The 18853-nt window shown below is 43.5% G+C and overlaps 1 protein-coding gene across 1 annotated transcript in view; it reads left to right on the plus strand.

Annotated features, from left to right (window-relative positions):
- The window catches only part of SLC4A8 (solute carrier family 4 member 8), a 755839-nt gene that overhangs the window by 481564 nt on the left and 255422 nt on the right, over nucleotides 1-18853 (plus strand). Inside the window, exon 8 of the mRNA XM_078688864.1 lies at nucleotides 846-1003. Within this exon, the coding sequence (XP_078544990.1) occupies nucleotides 846-1003 (158 nt within the window). The remainder of the gene's footprint in view (nucleotides 1-845; nucleotides 1004-18853) is intronic.

Consider the following 18853-nt stretch of genomic DNA (forward strand, 5'->3'; position numbering starts at 1 on the left):
CAGTTTGTTCCCTCATCAGTTGAGAAGCTTCTCCTTTGGGATTGCTGCATTCTGACAAATGTTATCAGTGATCTCAGTTGTGATGTCACTGGTGGTGTCATGGTTGACAGACTGCCCATCACATTTAAAATAGGATATCCTGATCTTGGTGGAGATGCTCACATTGCTGAGAGAAGTTATTGCACATCTCAAAATAGGTGGTAAATATTAGAGGGTTCAAAACACAATCATGACAACTCTCATCAACGGTTGGCATCCTTTGAGTACCAAGGGCGTAGCTACTATTGGTGCAGCAGGTGCAGTGTCACTGGGGCCCAGAGCCCTGAGGGGGTGTATTTTACTACTCCACCAGCAGTCAGGGAGGCCATTTTCTTTGCTTACACAAAGGCGCATGACATCGTTGTTGCACTGCTCGTGAGGACACTTTCAATTCTCATTTTTGATTGGTGGCTCTTACACAAAGGTGAGTCTCAATTAACAGCTTCAAGAAGCGTTGATGGTCAAGCGTTGATGGTCATCGCTGGAATTTTGAAGTTACTGTTTGAATTTAACATACTAAAATAGAAGAAGGTTGGTGTGGGTGTATGGTGGGGGTGCTCGAATTTCATTTCTTAAACTTGAAACGTGAAAAATGTTGCAGCACAATTGTTTCTTTATTTTGGCTGTGGCTTCTGATGAGAAATTCACAAAATATTTCAGCACCCCAGCATCTATTTCAGATGCAGTGGGCAAGCAAATAAATTGGTGGAAAATGGACTAGGCCTTTAGGCAAAGAGATGAGCAGAAAGGAGATGGAGTACCCCGCAGACTTTAAAAGTACCTGTGTCCTTCTCTCTTACTCTCAGGTCGACCTTCACTTTATGAAGAAAATCCCCACTGGCGCAGAAGCCTCGAACGTCCTCGTTGGAGAGCTGGACTTCCTTGAACGTCCCATCGTGGCATTTGTACGTCTCTCACCGGCGGTGCTTCTCACAGGCCTCACGGAGGTGCCAATCCCAACAAGGTGAGCCTGGAACGCGGTACTGACGAGAACGATGCGTCATTGCACGTGAGAAGGCTTGACCAACATGGCAGCAAGAGTGCTACCTATAGACATGGGGCCTGATCACAAAACATTTTGACTAGTGCTATTTCTTGTCTGTGGTGGTAACTTGGGGCAATGCTCGGTGCAAACCAGTTTTTACCACTGTATTGTGACAGCTGGTTTCTGGAGGAGATTCTGTGTAACACAAATGTCTGTGCATATATGTTGGGTGGCATTTTGTTGTTGTGGTGATATGTTCTGTTTTTTTTTTGTGTTTCTGTCTTTTTTTGTGCTACATTATTGCAATGTGATGTTGTATTGTAGTATAGTCGTGTCCTCTGTTTTGACTGTTATGTTGTGTGGTGCCTTGCTATATTATAATTGTTTTATATTCTATGTGTAGGGGTATGTTTACTTTAGATGTGTCAACAAATGTTGCTACATTTCCAGCCAAAAGCCGCTCATTTGTTTCAGGGGTTCCTGACAAACAACCATTTACCACTGTCAAAAGTTGTATTACAAAACATTGATCTTCAGCTATTTTAGGTACCAGTCCGCCCAAAACATTGGAAAAGAGTGTGTCTTAAATTAGCACTTGAACTGCATGGTGTGTGTCTGTCAGTGGGTGAGCATGCTTTTGAGTAAGACGCCAATTGCCATTTTGTTGCACTGTGGCGGCTCCTCCTCTAAGGCGGAGGAGCGTCGCCTCACTACTCACAGAGCACTGTAAAATAAAAAATTAAATAATAATAACATAAGTTATTATCATTTTATTTTTAGTATCCACCAGGTTTGGGTGTGGCAGGGCTGGGCTCCTTTGATGAGGGGGGAAGAGTGGTTGCTGTACTCTAAAGTGTGCATGATGGTTTTACTGTCCGTCTTGGCCTGGCTGAACCGTCATGCGCACTTTGGAAGTTCTCCACCTAGGCTGCATTACAGCCTGGGTGGGGAACATGCCCAGGCTCCCATTCCCCGTCTGAGCGCCGAACCACGGCGGAGCAGAAGGACGATGTGGGAGAGATAGAGGGGAGACGCGGCGATCAGGTAAGTGAATTGTTCTTTGCACATTAAAAACGACTAATACATGCTGACCAAGACAGTCTCGTAGTTGTTGGGGCCTAGAATAGTCTGAATTGTCACACATGTAGGAGTGTGATGGTTAGTAGTTGTGTTGGTAGTCATTGGCAGCCCTGGCAGGGCAGTGGTTGGTGTAAGCTGCAGTGGCCTGCTGGCGAGAACCCTAGCACTCATGATTTTACAAATTACGCCCTTCTTTCACTGCTTAGACTGGGGGGGTTCCTTCACTTGCTGTCAGGAGGAGAATGACTCTTCTTCGAGGAAGATGAGCCTCAGACTGTGGTTTCAACTTAGAGGTGTTTTTCTGTTGGAAACGCAGCCCTAAAACAGCTTAAATATTGTTTTTAAGTGCAAGCTAAAGTCACATTCTTCACACATTCCTCACTTTAAGTGACTAAAAGAGACCTAGAATGGGGTATATTCCCCTTATGGTATGTTAACAATGGAAGGCTGCAAACTGTTAGGTTCTCATGTCTTTATTCCGGTATCAGGCATTAGTATTTGAGACCTGTTCACTTTAGAGTAGCTGGAAATGTCATAGCAGCTATAACAAGGATGTGTTTCAATTCCTAGCACCTTTTTTCTCTTTGAATACCAATTTTGGAGAAGCACCTGGTTAGAATTGTTACTATAAGTATGTATTGTGAGTCAGTAATCAGTATTTACTTTATTTCGATTAGCATCAGCAATCATAAAAGTACAATAAAAACATCAATACATTTCAAGTCCATAACATAAACACTCCTGAATTACAAAACATGTGCTGCATTTTACTTTCCTAACTGCTAAATGTTTACAGTTCATTTGCAGGTATGTACATTTTGTTGTGTGTTAGGAAAAATGGCTTTCCTTTCACACTTCATGCACCCCAGCATTATAGTCCTGTAATTCCCTTTACGGTTCCGAGTGTTAGGTGAGAGGATTTCATAAACACCAGTTGTTTGTAGGTTTATACAGCGTGGCTTATCACTTGTGAGGATATCCCGGCACAGTCCATGAGCACAGGGAGAGTAAGTTATTTGCCTAGAATCACAGGATGTTGAGTCGACGCAGAGACTCGAACCTGGATCCCCAACTCTTGAGTCGGCAGCTCTGGCTGCTGCACCACTTCCTCTCCCTAAGGGTCTGTAGTTGCCTTAAAAAAATAAGCAGCGAAGGCACAGCCTGACATTACGCCTCTGACATTGAAGCTGCAGCAAATGTTACACAATAAATATAGGCATCTCTATGTATTGCCTACCCTTTTGCGGCCCACTAACAATCAGCTCGGGACCCGCCAGCGTGTTGCGATCCACAGATTGGGAACACTATAAAAAAATAAATTATTTCAATTTGCTTTGAACATTTTAAACAACCCCCCTCCATGAAGGTCATGCTTGGTATTGTCTTTGACCACTGTCTTGTTAGGACTAATCTAGAAGACTTTTTTCAAGTTACTGCTAAAAGCCTCTTTCAGCCATCCCCAATTGCTCTTACAAATTGTTGACTTCTAGGCCTTGAAACTTCTCACCCCTAAAATCGAGTCTAGGTGCACACCGGTCCTAATCCCTTTTTTGGTAGCATGTGATTGGATGGACAATTAGACTTTATGTATTCAAACAGTAGTAGCATATCTGAGAGAGACATACTTGTCAGAGTCCCTTTGTTTCCTAGATTACTGTGATAACATACATATTTGAGAGGCAAGTGGGCCCTTTATTAACAGACAACCTATTGCCTCATGACCAGCTGGCATTGGCTCTTTGTGTCCTGCCACCCCGCTCTGTTTCCCTACATTGTCATATGGGACTGGCTGTTTGGACCATTGATTTACTTTTGGTGGGAAGTGTCATGACTTGCATGGATCGGAAGTTCAGGAACTGGGTCCTTTGGCTGTAGACGATATCATGGTTGTCTCAAACACATTGTCTTGCCCTGACATATGCTTTTCTGGGCAGTCGCCTGCCTAGCTGAATGAAGTAGCATATCTGGAAGGGGCTTCTAATTAGACCCTTGAATGTGGCAATGGGATGTATTATGACTAGTTGGCACCAGATTGACCAGAACTGTGCAGTTAGAACGGCTGGCTTTGAGCAGTAGTGTCCATGGAATTCAGCAGATGATCGGACCCTAGATTTATCAAAATAGGAGGCTCGTAAGCTGTGAAAATCATGTTTTTGTTCCTACTGTTCTAGCAGGGATTCGAGCAGAAAATCGTTTTAGAATTAGACCATCATGCTAGTTTTAAACACTGTGGTTCTAGAATTGTCATTCTAGAATTGAAGTTTCTAAAAGGTTTGAAAGACATGGGTGTATCAGTAAACGGTTGCGGTACCAGTCTTATAGCACTAGGACCCCCCCGGTAGGGTAACTGTCGTGCTCTATAAAACAATTTCATCATCTTCCTTACTTTTTTATTGGTGTTCTTCCAATGCCTTTGTATCTTTAAGAAAAATGTATATTTTCCTGACTGCGTAAACTGGAGATTTGTTATCGGACTGATACTTTGCGTGCAGGGACAGCCTGATTGAATTTGGGATTCCTTGACAAAGTACGGCATTATACTAGGAAGAGATAGGCTTCTTGGACCCAATATATCCTTGCATTACCTGCATAATCTCATAGATTAACATGCTCTTTTGGTCTCTATTACTTGAGAAAGACCACTTTTTTGGATTATACCTTTCCTATGAATTGAATGTATTCATTATTATGTTACTTATGTTTTATTTTGTATGGTACCAACAAGCTTTTTTTGGGCCACTTCAGAATACCATGTTTAAATTGAACATACGCGTTTTGATGAGTGCGTTTGGTTTATAAAGTTATAGAGTTCACAGTTGTAGTTATTTGAACATGATTTGCAAAGACAAGATGCTCAGTATGCAGTTCAAGATAATTGTGCCAAAGCTCTTAGTGGGAGGTCGTTAGTAGTAGACAATAGGAGAATGGCACTGGATAGTGCATGGGCACAGATTGTTCCAGCCACTCAGTTAGGGTTCCTTCTTGCTGTTTCTGGCATCTTGGATCTCATATTCTCAATTGAACAGTACTGTTTTTAGTAGGTCCTTGGAGAGTAAGTATTTCGCCTCTGTCCTCATAGTATGATGGAGCAGGGTTCTAGATCTCATAGTCCCTGCAATCCCCATGTAGGTTGCAGAGATGTTTGTGGAGGAGCGGAGTCCTGCCTTCTTTGGGTCTGAGGAGACTGGAGAGCAAGAAGATGAGTAAAGATGTGTTTTCTGCAAAGTCACTCTGAACTCGGATGTCTGAATGGGTTTGTGCACTTGACCATACCCATGTCCATGGTATAAAAAAATCAAATGGAAAGCTAGCAGGACAGCGCAGTTATTTGCAGTGCAAAGGGAAACCATGCAACCTCTGTCCTTGAGGTGATGACCCCTTATGTAAACCCCGTTTATCTGGAGCTCATTACCTCTGGACATTAGTCTTCACCTCTCACTGCCGATCTTCAGTGAAAAGTTGAAGAATAGTCCTTTCGGCTAGCTGTATTTTAGGACTAGTGGGAGGAAACTCAGGTGGCCAGGGACCGCTTTATACATGCTGTCAGTCAGTCCGTTTGTAGTGGGACTATGGGAAGTATCGTATTGAATGAATATTAATGAGATGAATCTAAAGTAGACCCGCATAGAGTCATTGCATATGCATTTATGATACTAGATAACTAACGCTATCCTGAAGGATGGTCAAAGAGTACATAAGCTGGTGGCTTAGAGTGGCCAAGCGGTTGTTGTTCAATGTCCTTTGTGCCAGGAGGAGTGAGCTTTGTTAAATACATTTGTTTCAATGTGAAGCTTGATCCTGTACAGGGAACTGCAACCAGGAGAAAGTCTGTGTTCCCAGGGACCATTTATTGCTGCTTCCTGACTGGCTTGTTTATCATGCCGCCTCTCAGCCGCCCACTCTGCTGTCCTCAGCTGGTAAACAGGGACGATTTACTGTTGCTAGGTGACTTGGTTATCGTAATTCATCTCCGTAACACTTTAACTGTAAATCAATGGTCCACTCGTTTACCTAGTGATATCTCTGTCGAGCTCTCTCTCTCTTATTCTGCTTTTTCTCCCTTTCTCTTCCCTGTATGCTTCCTCTCTTCCTTCCTTCTGTGACTCGATCTGCTCTTTTCTTCTCTTCCATTTTTACTCTTGTTAAAACAGCAACAGGGGACTGGTGTAATCCGGGGGGCGGCGGGGGGGGGGGGGTAGTTTAGTCAGTGAGATTTAGGAGGATGTGAATCTCAAATATTCCAACTAAAAACAGAGGGCTGCGAGTTGGAAGGGAGTGATGACCAAGATTCGGGATGGTCTATTTTCATGACAAAGAGTGTCAGTACTGATTTGCATTAAGTAGGCCTCTGTCTGGAGTGGCACAATGGGCAAAAATATGGTGGGTTGGAATGCTACCCTGAGTGATTGCCACTGGTTAGACTATCTGCAACCATTCATTCCATCACCTTTTGTTTTTTTTATTGCCAGTAATATGCCTGGAAACTTGAGACTGGCTCGGCTTTCCAAACCTACCAATGCCAATGTTTGTGAATTCCCCAAAAATACCAAATTGGCATTCATTCAAGGAGTACTTATATGGGTGCAGAAATACTACTTTTTTTAGTAAACCAGTCGCTATGTATATTTAAGATCCTGATCCAAAAATGAACACGGTAAAGCCAATTTGTGAAATGAGAATGACAAGAAAAAACAATATAGACAATGGAGATGTAATTCAGGGCTTCCAGGTTCAACTACCACACCAAGAATGCATTTGAGGGGTGTCACACCTCAATCACCGCTGCTGAAGCTAACGCTTGGCTGTCCCACTTTGACTTGGATGTTCTCCTTCAGAACTCATGACTACAGTTGCATACAACACAATGGCCTGGAGTCCCTGCCCTTGGATCACTTACTGTGAATGTATTTTCACTGGATGCATTCTTCTTTATCTCTGCTACAATGCTTCAGCGCCGGGATGCCCCGTTGGGGCCGCTGCGCGCTTTACAAAATACACAAATAATAAATAATAATACAAGAAGCCTTGGTAGTAGAGTTGTCAAATTGGTGCATGTGGGCAGGGCTACATGATTGTAGTCCTCTCCTTTTACAAATCATTCTGTCAAGTGACTGACAAAAACCATGTACTAAGCTGGAGTCACAAATAGAGAGGACGCACAAGCACATGAGCAAGGCGAGCCAGTGCAGAGCCATGGGTCTGGCTTGGCTGTAAGAGTCTGTGCACAAACCAAGCCATGGAAACGTTTCACATAAATATTGGGAGACAAACATAATGTAAAAGTATGATACCATCAATTCAAAATTAACAAAAAAGTGTATTTCTTTAACATACTGAAGCATTTCATTTTGTGCATCAGATTATATTACTGCACAGACAGACATTTATTAAATGTGGCAGTTTTAAGAAATATTCATTGCTCGCCTCCTCGCCCTATGAAAATGGCATTAGTGAAGTAACAGCAAGTCGGTAGTCATGCAAACCCTAAATATGGTTTCTTAATATTGATAGAACAACATTATAGTCTATTAAATCAAAAATAAGAGGTGCTTGTATAGCGCACATCCTGAACTCAAATACTGTGCTTGTGTGTTATAATAAAGAAAAAGGAGGCTTTGTGAAATCTTTGCCCAGGATCACACAATTTGGACAAGCAGGGAAGCCGGTATAGATTCCAAATTATATTACATTTTGAAACTGAGCTACCAGAACGATCTCTCCCCCCCCACACCCCCGGCACAGACATAGCATTCGACTCAGGGCCCCTAGACACAACTACCAAGCCACGAATCAATTTATTGAAGGGGTGTCACACCCCCCAACCCTGCAGCCGTGGTGCGTCCATTGGGGCGTAGGGGCGTAGCCCCACTAAGCCTGGACGCACCGTGGCAAGCTATTTAAAGTATTATTAAACATTCACAAATTAGCACCACAGTGCAGCGCGGGACACGGGGCCAGGCGAGAGATGGTACTATTATAGGTCCGGAGTGCGCAGGGGGTGGGGGCGGGGCTGCTGGTCTACTGCAGCTTGAGTGACAGTCTGCAGCAGGCCAGCAGCACTGTGTGCGCATGAGGATTTTTGGGCTGTGACTTGCCCGAGCATGCGCGACAAACACCCAGCATAGAGAGATGGTCCGAAGGGGCCGGGGGTGCTGCTTCAGCCGGCCCGGGTTTTACAAAGGCACCAGGGCGAGTACTTAGTGTGCCCCCCTAGCCAATCCTGGCTCTGCATGCAGCGCCAGGATTGGCTGGTCCATGGCACAACATCCATTATTGGATGCCGCGCATGGGTGGGGGCAGAGTGGCAGACAACTGCTCAGCACTATATATCATGGCCAATCACTGTGTGACTTCAGCATGAAGCCATGCAGTGATTGAAGAACCGGGTTTTCAAGTACCCAGCAGCGTCAGGGACACGCCCAAAAGTCCTCTAGGTTCCCTTGCCTTGGTATACAGAGACACAGAATACTTCTAGGTGGCGTCAGAGATCAAATTTATTAGCTGCAGCCAGTAGCAGAAATCCCAGTAATACAACACGGTGTACAACTCAAGAAACTGCTCAATTTTACTAAGGCGAGACATCCCTATTTATACACAAAAAGGTACATTTAAAATGCACGCCCCTGCACCAAAATTCAACCAATAGAAAATACATGACATCACACAGCATCATACAGTAAAGCTCATTTTACAGTGTCCCAACCCACAAGTTAATATTTAGGCATATCTAAATAATAATCTGGAAGGCCCGCACAAACCCTTAATTGAAAGCGTAACCCATGAAATGAAGAAATAGTCAAGAAAAGTAGTTTCAGATAATGTGCAGGATAACAGAGACGTACAGAAACTTAAAAGTTAACAAATGTCTTGAATGGTGTTTGGAAAAGCAAATAACGATCTTGCAGGGAAATTGGCTTGGCAGGGTCAATTCCAGGTTAAAGGCCAGCTTCTGAAATTAACTCCAGTACACAAAGAAATCCTTGGTTAATGTGTATGATTCACAATAGGTCAGACTGCTTTGCTCACAGACTAACTTCTAAGGCCTACATAAAAAGTAACACCAGATGGCAGTCACGACACATGGCAAAAACCCATGTTTCAGGAAAGAAAGTCTTAAGGAAAGAAACCATTTAGATATTGTTTAAGATAAGATATGTGCAAGGAAATTAAAGGTTAACGAGGTCCTGAACAGTGATTGAAAAACTCAGACAACGATCAGCTAGTGAAACAGGTTTTACAAAAGGTCAGCTTCAGGTGAAAAGGGTTACTCTCTCTCTGGAGTTCATTCAGAGTCAGAGAAACCCAAATTAATATATGCACGAACTCAGAAGGCAAAGCCACTTGTTTTTGGCCTAATGTACTGGCCTACGTGAGGGCAAAACTAAAATGCAGTCAGGTTTGAGAATTACAGAACCACAGACCTCCTTTTGCCAATACGTAGGCAATAACCTAAGCTCATGTCAATCTGAATCTAGGTCTATATCTATTCTCATCAGGTCATCAAGGTGTTGCTGTAACATCATCTTATTATCCTTCACTTCTCTCGGGGCTGGTCTTCTCACACAGATCATAGCACAAAGACTACAAATGGCGGGACCACACTGGATGCATAAACAACACGAGAAAAGGATAGCTAACGCCATACCAAGGAACATCAGAATCTTCCATCCCCATTTGGACAACGACTCCCATAACCATCCCATCAACGACCAGTCTCCTTCGTCCACATGAATAGACTCAGAGATCTTATGTAGTCTAGAGATGGCTTGGTACACTGTCGGGGCATTATCTGGTATGAAAACGCAGCAACTAGATCTAATCAATTTGCATACCCCACCTCTATCTGCAAGTATAATATCTAAAACAAAATGGTTCTGTAATGTCATAAGGCGATCCGCTTGAAGCTCAGCTGTAATATTGCTAAGGGCACCTGCAGTCTCATTTATTGTGGCCTCAACCACTCTCGTAAGCTGACGAATGTTCCTACTATTAGCCATAGGACCCCAAAAGGGTAGGAAACCCTTAAAGAAATCTCCATCTTCTTGTGCGACAGTATCTTTCGCATCGATTACACCTCTACCATATCTTGTCTTATGGTAATCGAAAACAGCAGTGTATGTAGGGGGAAGCAAAAATGCCACATAACATGTGCCAGAAAAATCAGATGGCAACCATGTGTATGCTCTATCGTGACAAACAAAATACGTGCCTTTAGCTGGCACGAACGGAGGAGATTTCTGGGACGTATAAGCATATGTGTGAACACACACACTCTTACCAAGCTGAGCTCTCGGATTCTGACCATTACCTTGCAAACAAAGATGACCTCGGTGGGGTACAATCCAAATAGGAGGAGACCTTCGCTGCCTTTCTTTCTCCGTCAAGCTAGCACTATATGTCGTCTTATTCCAACCGACATATGCTCGTACCTCATCTCTAGGGATAGCGTTATATGCATCGATATCTCTAATCATATCAACTATTCCCCGTATCAAGGCATTATTACTTGCATTGTCTTTGACGGAACGTACAGGAGAGGCTTCATTCGCATAGATAAACATTGATTGGAGTGCCCAAACTGACCCATTAGGCGAAAAAGGCAAAACCAAATATGGCATTCCCTTATCTGTAGTATGTGGCATAAGACCACACACCCAACAATTCGTGGTATTTATGACTAGCTGATGCTGATGCAACATCTGTATAAACGAATTGTTCACAAATTCTGATCTTCGTGTCTGTTCATGTTCAGGTAACGTACGAAACTCATGTGGAGAAACAGTAGAAAAAGAAAGAGTAGGTTGAGAAGTTGGTGCAGACGTCAATTGTGTAGAAGAAACAAACCAGAATATAATAGCTAATAGAATACATAAAAGTATTAAAATAGATAAAGCTATACCACACTTAGAGAACAACATTCTATAATATCGGTTTTTCATCTCTTGCTTTTTATCGTCATTCCTCAATACAATCTCCATTTTCTAATGTCGCTGACACAATCTTGACAGAGTACTTCAGCTGTGATTATTAACAGGTCATAGGGACACTGCAAGTCCTGCAGACCTACTGCCACTACTCAGGTCACAAACTGAACCGTTGGTACTCCTACGTGACCCTGCAACTGGCAAATGGTAACCAATCAAAAATGTAACAGAAAACCATAATACAATTTCAGAAAAAGCAAGAGAAAAAGAAAAACAAAAGTCAAATGCAAAATACTTGAAGAAATTGTCTCTTTTTGGTCTCAGTGTGGGAAAAAAAATAATGTTCAAAGTCTCTTTATTTATTCCGAGATCGGAGGTTGTAACGTAATTTAGTCGGCACTGTTTGGTCCGTAAACAAAAGTTCAGGTTCGGTAGTGTCCAATCTCAAACATGGAGGAACAGCTTCTTGCAGCACATTGTCATCCTCGCGTTCTGACCGTGTCCATGTCAAATGAGCATCACTAAAAGGCACGAATGTGGGGACTCGCTCGCAATCTGTATCAGCTATACCATCCCTCACCCACTGATCATACGATAACGGCAAAGGAACTTTTTTCGTATGGGTGGCATGCACCCAGTTCTTTTTACCAGCTACTCTAACAGCAGTTCTAGTGACCAGAAGAACTAATTAGGGACCAGTCCATCTAGGCTTTAAATTCTTGGTACGCTGGAAGTTCTTGATGAGGACGTATTGACCCGGTTGGATTGAATGTCCTGGATCTGTAGCAGCTGTCGGCAAACTGTCATAGACCTGTTGGCGGAGAACACGTAATTTAGCAGTCAAGTCATGTAAGTAATCCACCAACATAGGGTACTCAATACTGCTGTATTCTTTAGGACGAGGCACACCCCAAACATTCGCAGGACGACCAAACACGATTTCATATGGACTAAGTCCCACTCGAGAATGCACAGTCGTCCTTGTTGACAAAAGAGCCAACGGCAAGGCATCCGGCCATGTAAGACCAGTGCTCGCTTGTACCTTAGCTAATTTCAGCTTCAAGGTACCATTGTAACATTCAACAAGTCCAGCAGACTGGGGGTGATTCGCTGCATGGAACTTCTGATTTATTCCCAATACAGCACACACTTTCTTCATGATTTGACCCACAAATTCACTCCCATTGTCCGACCATACAATTCTCGGCAAACCATACCTAGGGAAGTACTCTCTCAGCAAAACCTTGGCTGTAGACAAGGCAGTATTATCCTTTAGGGGGTAGGCCTCTATCCACCTGGAAAAGGCACAAACGACCACAAGGACATACTTCAAATTGTTGCATCTCTCCATATGTATATAATCTAGCTGTATCACCTCAAACGGATACGTCGGAGGAGCAAAATGACCAGCTGGAGTTGGAGTTCCCTTACCAGGATTATACTTCAAACAAATCATACAATGTTTCACCACGTTCTCTGCACATTTCGAAATTCCAGCATTCTTCCAAACTGGAGCCAACAACTTGCATATTCCCTTCGAACTAATGTGAGCCATTCCATGAGCCATTGTAACCACTGGGAGCACATACGCATCTGGCAACAGCCATCGTTGGTGTTCTGACAACTCAACCCAACAACCTGTCGAATCCAACATACCCGTAGTTTCTCTCCAAACACTCACTTCTTTCTCAGTCGCTTCAGCCTGAATCATTTTCACACTTTCTATTGTGTCTTCACACATTCCACCAGCCATAACCCAATTAGCTGGGCCTGCAACATACATACGGCTCATCATGTCTTTCGCCGTTTCCTTCGCAACTTCATCCGCAAACGCATTCCCTCGACCAACATCGTCCACAACTTTCTTATGCGCACTACACTTCATAATTGCAATCTGCTTTGGGAGAGTGAGAGATTCCAAAAGTTCATTCACCATCTGCCCATGCTGTATTTTGGTTCCGTGCGAAGTAAGGAACCCATGCTCTCTCCACAAACGCCCAAAACTATGGGCAACTCCAAACGCGTACTGGCTGTCGGTGTAAACATTCACTCGCTTTCCTTCTGACAACACGCACGCTCTAGTCAATGCAATCAATTCTGCTGCTTGCGCAGAATTCTGCGGTATGCGTGCTGTCTCAACAACTGTATGTAAAGTTGTAATAGCATACGCTGCAGTCGTTTCACCATTCGGAAGCTTAAAACACGAACCATCTACCCATAGGGTACCATCAACATTCGCAAGGGGAGTATCCCTGAGGTCAACTCTAGCTTTCGTTTCTTCCTCTGTACGAAGAAAACTATCATGCTGTTCTTGAGGATCCGTCTCTGTAGAGATCGGTAGCAACGTAGCTGGATTCAGCACATTACATCTTTTAATGTGCACATGACTAGCCAACAATGTCAACTCGTAACCTGACAGACGTGCACTAGTAAGGTGCTGTGTCTTAGTCCTGTTTAATAAGGTATCCACTGCATGTGGGACCATCACAATCAACGTATTGTCCAATACCAAACCAGCAGACTGTCGGATAGAAACAGTCGCTGCAGCTGTAGCTCTCAAACAACTCTGCAACGCCTTAGCAACTGGGTCTAACGTAGAGGAGAAATACGCACATGGACGCTGCTTGTCCCCAAATGGTTGTGCCAACACTGACAACGCACAACCTTCTCTCTCGTGCACGTACAACGTGAAAGGCTTACTATAGTCTGAAGTACCCAACACAGGAGCCGAACACAATGCATCGCGTAGTTCAGAAAAACTTTTCTGACATTCGTCAGACCAAGGAAGAGGATGCGGAGTATCTTTCGGAGTCAATGCTAACAGAGGTTTCGCTAGCAAAGAAAAATTGGGAATCCACTGTCTACAATATGATGTAATACCTAAAAAGGCACGCACTTCTCTCTGTGTGGATGGTACATTCATTTGCGTAATTGCTTGAATTCGTTCTGGGGTCAATCTCCTTCCCTCCTTCGACAAGAGATGACCTAAGCAGGTCACTTCTTGGCGACAATATTGCAACTTTGAAGGTGACACTTTATGATGAAGGTCAGACAAATACCGCAACAAAGAAAGAGTAGCCTCTTTACAAATCTTTTCATCATCAGCAGTAATCAACAAATCATCGACGTACTGAATAAGAGTAGCACCAACAGGTAACACAAAACCGTCAAGCTGAGTTTTCAACGTCTGACTATAGATGGAGGGACTTTCACAATAACCTTGGGGAGCTCTCTTAAACCGGAAGCTTCGGCCTCCTAATGAGAAGCCAAAAATATCTCTACTCTCCTCAGCAATAGGACTACTGAAGAAAGCATTCTTCAAATCGATGACAGAAAACCAAGCTGCCAAAGCAGGAATCAAAGTCAACAAAGCAGTGATATCAGGTACCACAGGATACTGTGGCACGACTATCTTATTTACCTCTCGAAGGTCGATCACAAACCGGTACACAGGTGGCTGAGAAGCATCAGTACGTTTAAGGATAGGCAAAACAGGACTGTTACAAACATTACCTCTCGTTTCCTCAACTACACCCTTCTCAACCAGATCATAAACAATCGCTAAAAGAGCTCTCTCACCATCACTCGAGATCTTGTATTGGGGAATACGAGGTAGCCTAGCATTTGACTTAAGGGTGACAACATAAGGTGGAATCTGCAAAAGACCAACATCATTTGGACCTGTAGCCCAAAGTGTATCAGGAAGCGAACTCAATTCCAGTGGCAAACAATCCTTAGACAAATACATTGGAGAAATCACTTTCTTACCGAGGGTAAGTTGTACTCCTGAAGGAGAACAATGTAATGTCGCATACAATCTTTTCAGCAAGTCCAAACCCAACAGATTCTCACCACAACCAGTCGTTAAAATAAGTGGAGCTTCCAATTCACAAGGGCCAATTGAAAGGGACAAAGGACTAGAGACTGGATTACGAACTGGGGCGCCTGAAAATCCTACTGAAACATTGGTCAAGCCAGACAAAGGTGCGCCAGGAAGTTTAGAGTGCATAATAGAACTCTTCATCGCACCAGTATCCAAAAGAAAAGGTTCTACCACACCTGATGTAACCACTTCAACATAAGGTCCACTCTGGTCTACTGGAACTGACACTACTCCCTCACTTTGTCCTTGGCTGTCCTAGTTAATATTATAACCAGAACACTCACCTTCGACATAGTAATCCTCAACATAATACTGGGCAGACTGACCACTCGGAACATTCTGTCTGTCAAAATAATTTGAAGAATTCTGTAGGGAAGAGGAACGCTCATTCTGGGGAAACACACCACGTCCCCTACCCCTAGGAGCTTGCTGAAAACTACCACGACCTCTCTGACCAGATACACCATTTGCACGCTGTAACAAAGCCGGGCAACTATTCTTGTAATGACCTTCCTCTCTGCAATAAGCACACTGATTAGGGCCAGGAAAGAATCGCTGAACATAAGGCTCAGGCTTCTGTAACAGTCGCTGAAATTGTGGAGGTTGCTGAAACTGAGGCTGATTCTGACGAGGCGGATAAGCTTGCTGCAAAAGAACTTTCGTCTTTAACTCTTTAGTTTTCTTCTCCACTTTATCCTTCTCATCTTTATCCCTATTCTCATAATATTGTGCAGTAGCCAATATCTGGGTCGACGAAGAGACAGCCCATGAACTCTCAGGGTCCTTTAACTTATTAGAAAGTTCGGGAAGCAAATTAAAGACAAATTTATCCACAAACAACCTTTGACCACCCTCCATACTCATATCCTTACCACTATGATCAATAAAAGTCTCTTCAAACCTAGTGAAGAAATCAGATACACTCTCGTCTTTCTTCTGCTTACATGCTGCTAACTTATCCCAATTCACTCGTAAAGCGGGCATCATCGCTTTCATCAGATTAATAATTCTACTTGGTAATTCTGAAACTAGAGGTTCAGGTTTAGCACCTCCCTTCTGTCTACCATCTGCAGCAACAATATTCGCCCAGGTATCACCTAATTCAGCAGCATGATTCTCATGACGAATCTTCGCCCACAAGGGTTGAGGGACTACATTACCCATCAACATATCGATGTCAGCTAAATTCATAATACACGCTTCAACTGTCTGGGACAACTCCTTGTAATAACCAGCAGGATTCTTACGAGGGTCAGGTAAGGTCTGCTTAAGAGCCAAGACCTCTGCTCTCTTCCAAGGGACATGTACCCATACTCGCTGAAAATGAGCTGGAGCGGCCTGAATACCCAAATTTACATTAGCCTGAACTGCTTCTTTCCATACCGGAGGAACTTCTCTCATAGGGTACTGTTTCACTTTCCTCCTAACAGAGGAATCAGGTTCATACAATGTCTGAGGCGGAAGTCTAGATCTGAAAGCAAGTATTGTCTCTATGGCATCTGTAACATCCGATTCCACTATCATCCCTTTGGTAAAATCTGACTGAACATTGAGCACATCCTGCGGAATCGGACCCAACTCATTATCTTCCCATTCCTGACGCAGAAAAGTACACATTACATCAAAAACATACCTTTGCTTAGGCGGTTCCCACTGAAAGAAAACATCCATAACTGCTGGCAAATTATACCTCGGAGCATTTAAAATCCACCTACGAGCCAACAAATCCAACACTGTCCGTTCTTCAGAACTAGGAAGCTGACTACGACTCTGCTTACTTTCCGAAACAGGGGTCATATTCAGTGACCCAAACAATGGTGACAATAAATTAGAAACAGTTTCTGTCATTCGTTTTCGAACGGAAGGAGAAGAAGTAGACATAAGAACAGGAGAATAAGTATTCTGAGGCAAGGAAGGTGTAGGGACAAGAACAGTAGAAATCGAAGATGCAGAAGCAGAAGGCAAAGGAGTTTGAGGCAAAGCTGATAGCAAGGCTGGCGACCATAGAATGGGTTGCGCAGGAGAAGGCAAAACCATCTGTGGAGCACCGGGTGGCTGAACAACAGCAGGAGGTTGAACAACAAAGGGTGGAACAACCGGGTGTAATAGAGGCGCAGTAGCACCCTGCACATAAGGAGGAGGCAATCTGAGTAAATGAGAGATCAAAGGATCTTTTTCAGGGTCTTCCATCACTTTCGGAGGAGAAGACGGCAAGGCCGGATAACATTTATCTATGGCCATGCAACGCTGTCTATCTAAGACTTCACTCGCACGCTCTTCTCCATCTTCCTTAAACTGTCTAGCAGCTTGTAGTACTGACATATTTTTATCTTTCCTATCTCTCTTTGCTTGTTTAATTTCTCTCTGTTTGGCTTCCTTACGCCAAAGGCGGAAAGAGTCAAACATTGCCGGCCGGGCTTTCTTCTTAAATAGCTTAACTTCTAGATTGTCTAAAATCTCTGTTTCAAAACTACCATGTGGGGGCCATTGCAAAACACCATCCTTTTTAGTGTAGCGGACCCATACTTCATTATAAGTAATAGGGCCCACTCCGTGTTTTGAGTACAGTTCATAAGTCGGAGTTCCAACCGGAGGTATCGGACATGAATCCTCCAATCGGGAATCCCTGTTACTACCACAAACAAACCAATTACCAAATTTACCAAGACCAGGCATCTTGCTCACTAGTCTGGTTTCAAACTTCAAAGGGAATCAAAAAATGATACACTCGTAAATATACAAGCCCTTCGGCTTTGGGTACTGCAGCAACCAAATAAAAACCAACCAAATCAAAGCCAAGGAACCAGACAAAGTCGTGGGAGCGACCCACTTATACTTAACTAAATATCTGTCACGCCACCAGAAGACCGTCTTTCGTCTCGCTTTACAAACATCAATCGGAGTGTCCAAGACAAGGCGACAGTCAGGGCAGCAGTCCTTCACAGCCGTTGGAAAGCGGGAAGCCTCGCAGAAAAGTCCTTTGGTCCACGTCGACATGCAGGGGTCGATGAAGTGGGGGCCCTCCTCCAGAATTTCCTCACGTGGCTCCTCGCAATCTTCGGGCTTGGACCGGTACCACTGAAGTCGGCCCGCGTTGGCCGCGCCAACTGAAGACCCGGGTTTTCAAGTACCCAGCGGCGTCAGGGACACGCCCAAAAGTCCTCTAGGTTCCCTTGCCTTGGTATACAGAGACACTGAATACTTCTAGGTGGCGTCAGAGATCAAATTTATTAGCTGCAGCCAGTAGCAGAAATCCCAGTAATACAACACGGTGTACAACTCAAGAAACTGCTCAATTTTACTAAGGCGAGACATCCCTATTTATACACAAAAAGGTACATTTAAAATGCACGCCCCTGCACCAAAATTCAACCAATAGAAAATACATGACATCACACAGCATCATACAGTAAAGCTCATTTTACAGTGTCCCAACCCACATGTTAATATTTAGGCATATCTAAATAATAATCTGGAAGGCCCGCACAAACCCTTAATTGAAAGCGTAACCCATGAAATGAAGAAATATTCAAGAAAAGTAGTTTCAGATAATGTGCAGGATAACAGAGACGTACAGAAACTTAAAAGTTAACAAATGTCTTGAATGGTGATTGGAAAAGCAAATAAGGATCTTGCAGGGAAATTGGCTTAGCAGGGTCAATTCCAGGTTAAAGGCCAGCTTCTGAAATTAACTCCAGTACACGAAGAAATCCTTGGTTAATGTGTATGATTCACAATAGGTCAGACTGCTTTGCTCACAGACTAACTTCTAAGGCCTACATAAAAAGTAACACCAGATGGCAGTCACAACACATGGCAAAAACCCATGTTTCAGGAAAGAAAGTCTTAAGGAAAGAAACCATTTAGATATTGTTTAAGATAAGATATGCACAAGGAAATTAAAGGTTAACGAGGTCCTGAACAGTGATTGAAAAACTCAGA

The sequence above is a fragment of the Lissotriton helveticus genome, chromosome 1_1 (assembly GCF_964261635.1).
Source record: "Lissotriton helveticus chromosome 1_1, aLisHel1.1, whole genome shotgun sequence".
NCBI classification, from domain to species: Eukaryota; Metazoa; Chordata; class Amphibia; order Caudata; family Salamandridae; genus Lissotriton; species Lissotriton helveticus.